The 13,742-nt window shown below is 40.9% G+C and overlaps 1 protein-coding gene across 1 annotated transcript in view; it reads left to right on the top strand.

The window, feature by feature from the left end:
• The window catches only part of POLR3B (RNA polymerase III subunit B), a 71,485-nt gene extending 61,704 nt beyond the window's left edge, over positions 1–9,781 (top strand). Inside the window, exons 27-28 of the mRNA XM_062492121.1 lie at positions 4,820–4,993; positions 9,098–9,781. Coding sequence (XP_062348105.1) covers positions 4,820–4,993; positions 9,098–9,227 — 304 coding nt within the window. The 3' untranslated portion in view covers positions 9,228–9,781. The remainder of the gene's footprint in view (positions 1–4,819; positions 4,994–9,097) is intronic.
• The last annotated feature ends 3,961 nt before the right edge of the window (positions 9,782–13,742 follow it).

Genomic DNA, 13,742 nt, shown 5'->3' on the forward strand with positions numbered 1-13,742 from the left:
CTGCTAGCAGCTGATAAAAACACTATCGCTGATTCACAGTACACACTGTGGACCCTTCCTGTCAAATTACTCATATCATAGGTATTGTAAGAGGTTTGTTTTTTCTTTGACATTTTTACTTTTACAAAATCAGTTATGAGTAGAAGGAAGAAATTTAAAGTATGGTCTAATATTTCAACATACTTTGAGAAACCCTTTGGGGAAGTTGAAGCCTCTTGCTTTTACTGGTGCTACTTAATTTTTCTCCTTAAAGCCAAGGTCTGTGTCTGCTTGCACTCATGTTCAAAGTTTCTGATATTCCTTGCTCACAAAGAAGAGTTTGCTGGCACAGGCTTTGCTTTGGGGATGCTTCTAAGGGGACATTTAGTTCACCTCTCTCCATCACAACAGGATTATTTACTGAAACTTGTGAGAAAATTAAATTCCAGCTAATCTTGAATAATCTAGTGAAGATCATTCCAAACTGACATTTGCCAGTCTTTCTGGGCTATTATGTAGACCCTTATGCCTCATCTCCTGCATGGTGGTACTCTTCTTTTTGGCCAGTCAGAACTTGTACTGATTCTGACCATAGAAATCTATGTACTGTTTTTAAGATGTAAAGTGTGTCTATCCCACCCTTACTCTTCCCTAGGAAGTGTGATTAGTAATCTTTAATTCTTAATTTCTTTTTATGCCTCTGATCATGGGAGGATCCACTACTCTTTCTTTTCCTGGCTGCACAACAGCTCTTAGTAAGTGCAGCTTCTACCTACTGATGTGCTGTTAGAGAAAGGAGGGGCAGGTCTCTGCTATACTTGATGCACAGGTGTCTTCCTCTTTGGTTTTTCATGGCTATGCCTTTTTGTTTTCCAGCCTCACCCCTTCTATAGGACAAACTTGTGCTTTCCATGGAAATAAATATCAGTGGTTGAATTGGGAAAAGAAATCATGAAAGGATTTTGTAACTCTTGTCTGAACTTCTTCAGCAACCACATTGAGAAAAAGTGGTGTAGCACAACCACAGCCACTTGCCTATATGAACATAAATGATATTTCCAAATAATATGCTGTCTGCCCTGTTTTCTGTTCTTCAGTGTGTTAAGCATTATATTGGTCCTTCCCATGAAAGTGAAAACTCTGTCTTAGCTAACAGTACACAGGATTTTCTGGAACTTCTGGCTTACCCACATCCATTGATCTGCCTTTGTATTGCCTGCCCAACTTCTCAGCTGTTCAGAGATACTGAATTCAAATGAAACCTAAATACCAAGTCAGTGTAATGTTTGCATGTAAAGATGAAGGTTGTCTGATTTCCCTCATCCCTTATTTTCTGCAAATTCTTTGTTCAGTCAGTAGCATCATACTAGGGCTCCTTATTTGACTTTCAGGAAAGCTAGTGGATGTTCAATTTATGCTGCCCCTTGACTAGGCTTTCAGGAATTTTCTTTTTTTCCTCAAATAATTAAACATTTGTTACTGCCGTTGCCTCTGCTGAGACAGTCGGCATTGCCAGCTTTCATACTCGCTATTGTTTCATCATCCATTGCACTTCCCGGAGAGTAGATTGCATCTAACATTCTTTTTTGATTTTTAAAAGTAATCCTGTAACAGCTTCCAACGTGGAATTTGGCTGTCATTGTCTTGAAATGCATTTTATTATATATCAAATGTACCCTAAGTGACAGAGCAAGGCTGTATTTCCATCTGGAATAAGGCAGAATACTTGAGCTTCTTGATCATCACTGATTCTAGCTATTGTTCTGATTAAAACAAGACTTTGCAGAATTGCAAAGCAGCACTCTTTGTCAAGATGGTCAAAACCCACCAGGAGTTGCCCTTCGGACTGGTACCTGAAATGAAATGCAGTCCTTCATTTCAGTGCTGTGGGTAGTTAACAATTAATCTGTGACACAGGTCTATATGAGGTGTAGCTCAGATACCCAGTCCTGCTGAATCTTTTCAGTAGATAAACTGCTTTTAATTTTTCTTACGAGAGAACAGTTCAAACTTTCTGCATGCCTAGTTGTTTTGATTGTCAGATCTGCCACCTGTGTGTCTTTGGACATGTCAGGTGTGCCAGGTCCAGTTTTGCTGCAGGGGAGCAGTGGGACAAACACTGCTCAGGGCTCCCTCTGTGCTCTGGGGCTCTGCGAGCATGGCATGCCCCCTCCTTCAGGCAGTGTTTTTTAGGTGATGTTCCACTTCTTGAAGATCAGTGTTTCAACAAACAGCTCCATTCAGACTAGTCACTAGTTTTCTCTAGCAGGCACAAGGGAGATCTGCTGAGACCATGGGGGTAGAATTATTTCCCCCACTGGCCAGTGAAACAAGGAATAAGACCATTCAGCTGAACTCACTGTTCTTGCAGAAAATGCAGAATTAGTGCAAATAAATTCTTAAGGTGCTTAAAAACACTGAAGTTAATCGTTCTATGATTTTTTTGTAAAGGCAGCAGTTAAATAGAATGAAGATCACCTTTTTTTTAATTTAAAGCATCGCTGCATTTTATTTAGCATTTGAGGATTTTAAGAACTTACATTTTTCCTTAATATTAAAAATATTCCTTTTTAATGATATTCCCAATCTTATTTTCAGCAATCTGCTTTGTTTTCTGCTGTTATATTTAGAATAAAGAAAGAAGTTAGTTGCCCAGGGCAACAGCTGCAGTGTGGATGTGTATAGTGGGAAAGGGGAAGCACACGTGCTTTATAAGTACTGTTTTAACATTTTAGTCAACTTTTTGTATGAGGAATTTTAAAACTTGAATGAGCTGGAAGAAGAATTTTATACTCTTAGAAAGCAGAAGATAGACTCATTTCAGAGGTTCAATCTCAATATTGAATTTTTTTGTACTTCAGAAAACTACTTTTTAGGTAGGCAGGGTTTTGTTTTCTTTCGATGAGATCATACTGACACTGGGAGTGAAACTTAACAGCACTGAAGATTCCAGCTGGGTTTTTTTGTTTGGGGAGTTTTTGTATTTTTTTAAGTGAAATTTCATCTGCCTTAAAAGTCTTCACCCCATATCTGCTGGAAGACCCATAGCATATCTGTGCATGGAGTTGAGGCCCCGTACTTTTTTCCGAGGTTTTGTCCTGCCATAATTGGGGTGAGACTTTATTTGGGCTCACATTTGTAAAACTATTTTGTCATTTTGTCCTGTAGATCAGCACCAGGTGAAACTTCTGAAAGCAGACTTGTGTATTAAATAATGTTATACAAGTCAGTTCATAAAAACGACTCTGGCACTTCTAGCACCGTAGCAAATGCCTGATTCCTTGGAGGTCCAAACTGCTTTTAAAATCTGCCTCTTGGCACTTCAGAAAAGAAACTGCATTCACCACAGGGTGAGCCCTTTAAAACAGCATCTGAGCAGTGATGGTGCCATCATCTGGGGAGGGGGCCCTGGGGAGTTTAATCTGGATGTAAACAACTTCTATCCATTCTCCCAACAGTGGGAAAAACAGAAGGTTATATGAATGAAAAGGACAATTTGAATTGCAAGCAGATTAGTTTTAAGGTTCCAGTGTGGTCAGAGTAAGAGAAACTGCTCCCCCCTAAAAACAAATACAACTTGCATCTTTAGAAGGTATTTTGGTCTGGTAATTAGGCTTAGTTTTTGCATATTATGAAAGATTATTAGATGTTGAAGGCTTTAATAAATTCTTTCCTGTGATTTGCAGCAAGTTGGCAAAATCTTACTATCTTTAGTAAGCTTAACAAATTAAGTTGTTGGAAATAATAGAAACAAAATGTACTCCAAAACTAATGGGCCAGATCTATCATTAAATATTTTAGGTGGATTACACTGCTATAAGTGTCAAAAACGGCATATAAACGTGAGGTTTCAGGGAGTGAAGCTGAATTCCTTCTCTTTGCTGTCATGTTTCAGGGACTATACTAAGATGGAAATACTCATTAAAATGCATGCAGTATATTACTGCTGTAGGAATTCAGAATTGGTTTTGTTTCATAGTTTGCTCTGATATTTGCAGCCTAAGTACAACATCATTGTGCTGGTACATGAGAGTAGAACTGATACTATGAAATTGCAGAATGACAAGCAAGACATTAAAAGTTTTGATTGTGTCCAACAAAAAAATTGGCTTAAGCAGTCTGAATGTTAGATTATATAGAATACCTTGGTTTTTTACTTCAAAATCTTTAGTGTATTGCTGTATTAAAATTTTCCTCTAGTACCATAAGGACAGAGAGTCTCCCCAGACAATAAATTAGTTTGATTTGTGTAAAGGAAGCTATAGAATACAAAAATGAGTCTATTAATCATCATACATGAAAAGAATAAACTAGATAAATGTTACTTAAAAACATTACATTGCTGTAACTGACGTTACAGCACGTCAGTCATGAGTTAGCAAATATGTGCTACTTGTTTGCTGACTTGTTTTGGTATTCTCTCACAGATCAAAACCATCTTTATTTTAGAAATTAGTCTTAGCTGTAGTTCAGCTGAAACATTAGGTTGATGATTGATTCATTAGCTGCTGAATACTGTTTCATTTTGTTAGCTACAAACGATAATATCTCATCAAGAAAGAGTGCCAAATCTGTATCCAGATTGTCTTGGGTACTCTTCAAAATCTTTTTGTTTTCACTTGCTCAGCTGCATTCTGTGAAGTAAAGAGCTGTGGCCTGATGCTGCACTTAGAGAATTGCATCACATTGCGGGCACAGGAGCAACACATTTGTGAGATCAGCAGCTCTGGTTTGTAAAGTTCATCAGCTCTGTGTTGTTCCTGCAGTCTGAAGACAGGCTAGAGTCACAGAATGTATGTCTTGGAATTCTTACTGTATTTCTCAAATATTTATTTCAAAGGCAACCCACTGAAGGTCGATCCCGTGATGGTGGTTTACGTCTTGGAGAGATGGAACGGGATTGTTTGATAGGTTATGGAGCCAGCATGCTTTTATTGGAGAGACTGATGATTTCAAGTGATGCCTTCGAAGTGGATGTTTGTGGGCAGTGTGGCTTGCTGGGGTACTCTGGATGGTAAGTTTTCAAGTGCCTCTGTGTCACAGAGCCTTGCCCTTGGTTGCCCTGCTTCTCAGTTTTCAGGAGCTCACAGGAACCAATTAACAGTCTCATACACTTTAATCAAAAAGTTCAAAATTGATATTTGGAAAAATGGTGACAGGGAATGGTTCTTTATTGTGGTCTGATTGAAGTTAGGACTGAATTGAGTGTATAGTCAATGGGCCAGGGATCACTCCTGTTGTAGGAGCACAGGTGCTCTCTTCCACAGCCAGGCTGTTCCCTTCAGTCTGTCTTGCTGACCTTCCATCCCACTGCTGACCTTCCGTCCCACCCTTGCAATAGATTATCAAGCACCTAGTGCCATATATCGTCTATGTTTTGAAAAGGGGAGAACAGCAGTGTCAATGTACTTGACACTTCTGCCAGCAGAAATGAGAATACTGTCTGGGTTAGACACACATCTCCCTGCTACAGTCCCATGTTGAACCTCACAAGGCTGAGGAGTAGCGAGAGTGGGCACAGAAGAATGGGAGAAAGCAATATCCCCTGTTTTCTTGTTCTCTAGCTATGGAGTTCATAATCCCATGCATTTGGTTTTCTTTGGCTGTGCCCCTCCCAAATGCCTTTTTCTTTGTAGTTTTGTAAAACAAGCGAGTTCCTCCTCAAAGCATCAGGCAAATGCACTGATCCCATGTTGAAGCTTGATAGACAAGCAGCTCTTTGGAAATTCAGCTGGCTTCTGCTTGAATGCCTTGTCCCTGGAAAGCTTCTCTCTAGACTGGCTAATGGTCTTGCTGTCTTACTCCGAGACCTAACACAGTACTGAGTTGGTCTTCTGAAAATGAACAGGTTTTTCATGTAGGGGAAGCATAAAACTGGATATCAAAGCTGTGTGGAGCTCACCACGTGTAACACATTGGGTTTTGTTTAACTGTCTTTTCTCTCCAGCAATGTTGAGATGTCAGATTTAAAGTTGTCTTGTAGCATGCTGAAAACACACCACTATTATTAGAAGATAAACTAAACTTCTGTTAATAGTTTTAGAGGTGAGGGAGATGTTCTGCTTTGACCTAGTTTTGTTTTCGGCAAGCAGAAAACAGACTTGTGAGACCAGTAGGAATTTGAGACAGTTTTCTTGCAAGCTTTTCAAAAACAGGTGACCTGAAATCCCATGACTAAGGGAAGAAAAAATAAGCGATGCAAGTTCAAGTTACAAGTTACTCTAGTATTTATGTTGTGGAAAGATGGAGAGTTAAAAGGAGGAGGAAAAAGATTAATATCTAATCCTCAAAAGACCACAGGTGGAAACTTGCCACATCTTGGATATCGGCATCAATCTATTGGAAGAGGCAGGAAATTGGACTTAATTCGCTTCAATGCCTCAAGAGTGATTTTTTCCATGATATAATGAAGGAGGAAAGTAAGGTGTATTCTCAGTCTGTAGCTGTGTAAAGGTGACAGCTACTGTTTTTGCCCTTGGTCAGACCTTTCTTCTGAGGCATGTGTCTTCTGGCCAGAAACCAAGCACCACCTTTATCTGCTTACAGCAGCAGCAGACCTGCTCCTGGGGGAGCAGATGTTCAGACAGAGGTGGGTAAACACATGTAATCCAGGGGAGAGATGAGCTGTCCTCTGGGCATCCTGTTGTCATTGGTGATTTTCAGCTGGGCATGGTCCTGATGGCTCTTGTGCCATAATTTCTAGTGAGAGTTTTTCTTGAGGGTGTGTTCAGTGTATGTAAGAAGCGAGGCTTTTTTCTGATCCTGGTCTCTTAAAACTGCTGCAATGCAAATAACAATTGTAGGAAGCAGTGTGAAAGGAAGGACATGCCATGAGTCAAAGAGCCAACCACTTCTAACTCTGTAAAGCATTGCCTTTAAAAAACATCACATGCTGATGTAGCTCAGTTATTTTTTCAATAAGACCTTGACTTTCAGAGCAGCCCTTGAAGATTTTCAGAGTCCACAGGAAGTAAAAGTACCTTGAAGAAAATTAGGAATTTGAACTTTAGAAGTAATACTGCATTTTATTTTTAAGTTGTTGCTAATACACTTCTTTTTATAAAGTTCATAGCAAAGTTTAGTAACTCCTTAAATAATTGTGAAAGAAACTGCTGTCTCAGACAGAGCCAGACATTCTTGCAGACTGGTTCTGTGAAAAGCTGTCTGATGTGTGAGAGTAATCAGTGAGAGAGCTTCTGCTAAATTTTACACTGTGTCTAGCAGTATCTGCAGTAAGCGGCCCTATAATGACTATCGCAGTAGAGACGAAATCATTATGAGAAACCTCCAAATGGGCCTTTTCAGTGACTCAGGCATTAATAAGACATTGCTGCAAGAAACGTTTTAGAAACATTGTTTGTGGCTAGCATTAAGGGCACTTGTCTTAGGGAAGATGAGCCCTTCCTCTCAGACAAACACTAGCCCCTGGGTATGTTTTTCTGCAAGATAGTAGCAGCACATTAGTATTGGGGCCTGAGCTGGTATTTTCACAGGGGAAAGGAGCTGTTGTGGCAGTGACAGAATTTGTCCCTGTAAAAAATGAGGTTGAAACTTCCTGTGATTTACTGGGTTTATGCAGATTTTCCAACTTAGACAGGTGCTTAGGAGCAGAACTCCACTGAGTGCAATGAGCACAATTTGGTCTTTTTATGATGATGAGTTATTCTGATCTCTCTAGTATGTGCATTTTAAAATATACATGAAGAAAAATTTTGTTTCTGGTCCAGATTCAGCCTTGAATGATACAGTTGCATTTTTCTGACCAGTTTAGTGTCAATTCTAGTACCAAATGGTCTTTCAAGCAGTTGTTTCTGTGATCTCTGTTTGAGGGAGTTTTGTGCTTACTCCACCTTTCTGGGTGGTCCCATTGCGTACAAAGCAGACCCAGAATGGTGTAGTTTTGAGCCTGGGTGCAGTGAGTAGTTTCTGCTCCTCAGTCCCTAGGAGCTGTAATCAGATGCCAGACTTGTGCTTATACCAGAGAAGTTGTGTCTCATCAGGCTTCCAGGGCCAGCAAGGAGTTCTGTCTGTCCTGTTGAGAGCAATTGCCTGCTTGCCATCACTGGAGAGCGGCTTCCATTTAGGTCACTTCCTCCCACCATAAAATGTGCCTCTCCCTATAAATATGGACTAAGGGAGTATTTATAAACCTGCAGTGACTGTGAGCCTCATTCTGTACCATATAAGCCTGCAGGAGTTTCACTAATTCTTCCTTAATTGGATCTTCAGACTGTTATGACTTTATGCCAGAAATACAAATTTGAAACACGGCAACAAAACAAAAAAAGAGCTTTGTTAGACTGTTAGGAAGTGCTGAGTCACTCTGTGTTCCCAAAGGAGTAGCTTTCTCAACTCTCCAACACCAGAAAATTTAATATACAGGAGAATGAAGAAATAGGGAGGTTGAAAATTGATTTTTATATTTTTTTACCACCACTGAATTTGAGTCCCATTAATGTAAAGATGTCTGGCTAGCTTATTTATTCTTTATATAGTCAAGATTATATCTATATGACAAAAAGTTCCTTTCCCTCTGAATTTTAAGATCTTTAGAGCAAAGAGCACAAAGAATATGTGTTAAAGCAGTTTTACTGAATTTCTACGCTGAATAAAGTTTAAAGATGTAATATGAGAAGGGCCTCTTTTCTGGGAAATGTAATGATTTGAGACATTATAGAGTGAAATTGCATATTATAAACCTTCTTTCTTCCTGACTGTTCTTTTTGTGACTTATATATAACAGAGAATTTGGACCATTAACCATTTTTTCAGAAACACTTGGCTTTGTTCACCCTCCTTTCTGTCACTTGGCAGTGCTGAATTCATTGACATTTATGTGAGTGCTGAAGAAGTAGAAGTCAGTCCTGTTAGCTCCTGAGCACTGTGATTGCCCTCCTAGAAAAGTGCAGGTTTAATATTAAGTTCCTATTTATTTCAGATTATTTAAGGACTAAAAGCTATGAGTTAAGCACTAAATGTGTCTCAAGTGTTTGGTGCTTCCAGGACTGTGGGTAGTGTTTAAATGCAGGTGGACAAAACAACAGTGGCTGGTGTCAATTGGGTTTTTTCAGCAGAAGTTATGGACCAACTCTAACTTTCTTTTTGTTTGTTTCCCTAGGTGCCACTACTGCAAATCATCATGTCATGTGTCTTCTCTGCGCATACCTTATGCCTGTAAACTCTTATTCCAAGAGCTGCAGTCCATGAACATTATCCCTAGGCTAAAATTAGCTAAGTACAATGAATGAACAAGATGAAAAAAGACCCAAAAAAGTACCATAAGGAATTGAAATCCAGCATGTATAAGTGGGAGTTTTTTTGGTGAACAGGAATAAACTCTTAAAGCTGAAGTGAAGAGTGAAGGGAGGTTCAAGACAGTAGGAAATCTTTCTTATGTATCCTCCTTGTTTTTAAGCTGACATGGAAGAGTCTGTCAATGAAATATATTAGGAGCAGTTCTGAAGCCTTGATTAGTCATGAACAGGACACCTGGGAACTGTGGAATAAGGCTAAAGTCCAGCAAAGCGCTTGGATCACTTCAAAAAATTCCATGCTAGTGTTTGTTTGAAAAGGCCTTTGCTAGACTAGGTCTTAAGCAGAGCTAAATACACATCTTATTCATAGAGGTTAAAAATGTTTTCCAAACCATTGTAATAAATGTTTTAAATAATATACTGGCTGAATATGTTGATAGTTGTGTAAGGATGGTAAGGCCTTATCATGTCTAAACCATTTTCTGTTCCTAAAGCAGTTTGTTAAAGTGTTAAAATTTTCTAAAGTGGTGTCAATGTTAGAGGAATTAAACTACTTTCTCAAGAGCTTGAAATCAGACATTTTGAGTGAGGTTTCAGTATGCAGGTGCATTTGTGTGCCAGCAGTAGTGTGCTTGTACAGATAATATGCTCTCAACTAAATGTGCACAGTTTCCATGAAGTTCAGGGGAGGAGGTGACTATATATGTCACAAGTGCATGATACAGCACCCAGATATCCATTCCATTCCATTCCATTCCATTCCATTCCATTCCATTCCATTCCATTCCATTCCATTCCATTCCATTCCATTCCATTCCATTCCATTCCATTCCATTCCTACTGAGGGTAGCAGATCTGATAATACACTGGCTTAAAGTCCTGAAAAGACAGGCTGCAAGAACTAGGTAATGATCATTATCTAGTGTGCAGTCATAGGACTCTAGAACTTTTTTCAAATATGAACATAGCCAGAACATTTTAAGAACAAAGCAAAACCAAACCTGTGTAAAACAACAAATCCTTCACTGACAAGTGAAGCAGGTTTGAATGACCTGAAAGGATTTAGAAAGGGAACAACTGGATTTTTTTCATGAGGTCTCAGGCCTAGAACTAAAGCAGTGGATGAACTAAGAATAATTTAGTACCCTAAACTAACAAGCTCATATTCAGCAAAGTGTGCAGTTAATTTTTTAGGCAAAGGACATCAGCATGTACAGACTTCATCCGTGCTTCAGTGAAAAGCAGCACTCTGAGTCAGTGAGGCTACAGGACACTGCCTATGATGCAAAAGCCCTGAGGTGCTCTTTGACTCTTCATATGGCTGAACTTTGTATGCTGATCCTGCTGATCCTGACGCTCCTCATGCAGTCATGTTGCTGCTGTTCTCTTAGCTCTGAGCATAGGTCAGTATCAGCCAGAGTAGATTTCTTTTTAGCCTTCCACGAAATGCTTAAACTACTTTTGTGTTTGGGCTTAGAAACCAAGCCTGAAGAGATAGATTCTACTTTCCTTCTCTTCCCCCTTCATCCCCCCCCTCCCCCCCCCCCCCCCTTTCTCTTGCAGTTGAACCAGTGACAACACAGATGTCAACACAGCACAGCTGGATTGGAAAAGCTCTTGAAGCACCTCTTCCAAGATCCAAACGGCTCAGGGTTATTCACAAAAGAGTTTTAAGAGAGTGAGAGGGTGACATCCTCCACGCTGGAGGAAGAGGTTAACCAAAAGCCTCAACTGAATGAGCAACCTCTGCTTTGGTGCCTGAGATGGCCCAGCTGCGGCTCCGGAGCACCAGCAGAGGGAGTGAGCCTCTAAGGCTACGGCTGCTGGGGGGCACCACGGAAACCCGCTGAAGATAAGGGCCCTTGCTCCTTGGTCCTCTCCCAGGTGGCCTCCCAGGTTGGGTGGTCAGTACGTGGAAATTGAAGCAGTTACAGCAGAGATGGAGGAGGAACAAAGAATGTGCTCATGACTAACCTCATTGAGAAAAAAGGTCTGTGTGCAGCCCTGAGGAGGAACCTTGCAGCTCATTCACCTCAAGCTGATGAAAGCATGGGGATGAATGGGTTTTTGAGGGTGAAGGATATGGTGTAATAGCTGAGGTTTAGGAAGAAAGGAGCATCCTTAGGAATGATGGATCCAGTAAAGCATAGAAACTAGACATGTCTGGCAGTGAGGGTCACCCACTATCAGCTGCTCTGGTGATATCTACATCAGCTGCATTTACACATCACTGCTGCCTGACCTAAGCCTGTGCCTGTGCTGGAGGCATATTTGAGTGCAGATCTGGGTTGAAACTGATACTTCCTACGTCTCTCTAAGAGTCTGCCTACGTTCCATCATAATTGACACCAGCAAGTAATCTCTTGGCAATGGAATGGCCATTACAAAACCAGCAGCAGCAACAGACCAGGTTGGCTATGGATTCCTGGAACATGGCTGGTCAAAGTGGCAATTCATGGAAGGAATCTTACTGCAGTCAGAAAAAAATTATAATGCATGGACTGATGAGGTAAAATACAGAACCCCAGAGCTGTCACATTACTTTAGTCTAGTGACCCTCATCCTTCCAGCAGTTTAAATGATCTTCCCAGACAACCTCCCTTCCCCCCCTTTTTATACTGTGAATGCCTTCAGAAAGAAGGTCTTATGTCAGCTCATGGCTGTACTGCTGGAGCTGGTCTTGCCCAGATCAACCCTGCTATCACTCTCTAACTGCTGAATTAGATATTCTGAACAACCCCTGGCAAAATCTGAAGGTTTTAGCACTAGGAGCTGTGGCTAGAAAACTACCACAAGGTTTTCCATTCCATTGCAACTACTTTATTCCTTGTATATAGTGCCCAGGAGAAGCTTTCTAGAATTGTTGTTAGGCAGGAAGGTCTTGAGCATCAGTCCTGGCTAAAATGCCAGATGTAATCAATTTTCTGATACGAGCTAGAGGTGTGTGCTGCTGTTGGAAAAGATACCTAACTCCATGTAGTATAAGTTGCCACTTCCTTTGCAGATAAAGGGTTAAATGCTATGTATCCTAATGAGTACTGTACATGTCCAGCCCTACTGTTTGTTTGTGAGAAACAGAATGAAGCCAGGGCTGAGCTGCAGAATTCTATCAGATAGAGAGTAAAGCACAGGGCTTACGGCCACTTCTGGAGCTGAGAGCAACACAGGTCACTAGTTTAGAATTCAGAAAACAGCTTCGCTTCAAGTCATTTACATAAACCTTGCAGGAATTTAACTTTTTATTATTTTTTTTATGGTAAATGTATCCAAACATAGAAATAAGGAAAACAAACTATAAAGGAAAATGAAACCAGACTGGCCAGTTTTGGCATTCAAAGACAATATATTATGAAATAAAGGCATACTGAGATGTAATAATTTTAAGATGAAAGTAAAGGAAGAGCTCCCACTAAGCACAATTGGTCTTACTGGTAATGCCTATATCTCGTTAAGAGTTTTCCTTACAAAGAAGCTTCAATGTGCAGCAAAGAGAGCTTTTTAATTCGTTGGACTCCTTATTTCTTGCTTAAACAGGAAGGAAAACCAATGAAAAACATAGACTTGATGATGATAAATTACTGTCTTTTCTCGTGTTTTCTAATGCAAAATTTTAAAAAAATCTGTGGTTTATAACAAAATGGGAGTATGAATTAAAAACCTGCAAAGGCTGAAGAATATTTCACTGATTAGTGGTAGCAAATGACCAACTAATGAAAAGTTCTGTGCACCTGACAATGGATTTGCAAGCCCTGATCACACGCAGGTGGTCTGACATTAACTGGTGTCACACAGCTGCCAAACCAGACTAGAGGGGCTAAAAAGATGTCTGTAGTTTGCCCCAAGGCTCCTGAGGATGACCCTAGTGAGGGGGAGCCTAAGCCATGAAATAAGGTCGCTGGCTTGCAGCCCTCCCACCGTGCCCCGCAGGAGCCCTCCTCAGCCTCAGCCGTGTCTCAGCACCTCGAGCTGTGGCAGGGAGCTGGCTTAGCACTGCTGAGAGCCCCTCCAGCCGGCCTCTCCTCCCGTTGGAGCTGAGGATTGCTTTACAGCCCTTTGCCGTTTCAGCAGGGCTATGGGGCACTTGATGAATTCCCTCCTCTGAAGGGGACGTGACTTGCCCAGGGCCACGGGAAGACTGTGCCAGAACTGGGATCAGGGCTCCACAGTCCCCAGGTGCCAGACACGTGCTTGCCTTGAAACTGAGCACTTCATCAAACCGTAAAATCCAGCCAGATGGTGACTCTTTGCTATTATCTGGACCAGTGCTGGGAGGCTTAACGTGTGCACAGCACGGTGAGGATCCAGATTCCAATTCCTGTGTCTAAGGCTCAGAAGCCCTGAAATAGATCCATGTTTTAGACCTAAATGCTGCTAGAAACTTGGACATGTTTGAACCAAGTTCTGACTTCATCTTTCTCATGAGATATTTCCATCTCAGCACTGGGCCACCAGTTTCAGTGGAGGGGTTCTTTGGGAAGGGGTAGAAAGGTGCAAGAGTAAGGACAACTA

This window comes from Cinclus cinclus, chromosome 4, assembly GCF_963662255.1.
Source record: "Cinclus cinclus chromosome 4, bCinCin1.1, whole genome shotgun sequence".
Classification (NCBI taxonomy): Eukaryota; Metazoa; Chordata; class Aves; order Passeriformes; family Cinclidae; genus Cinclus; species Cinclus cinclus.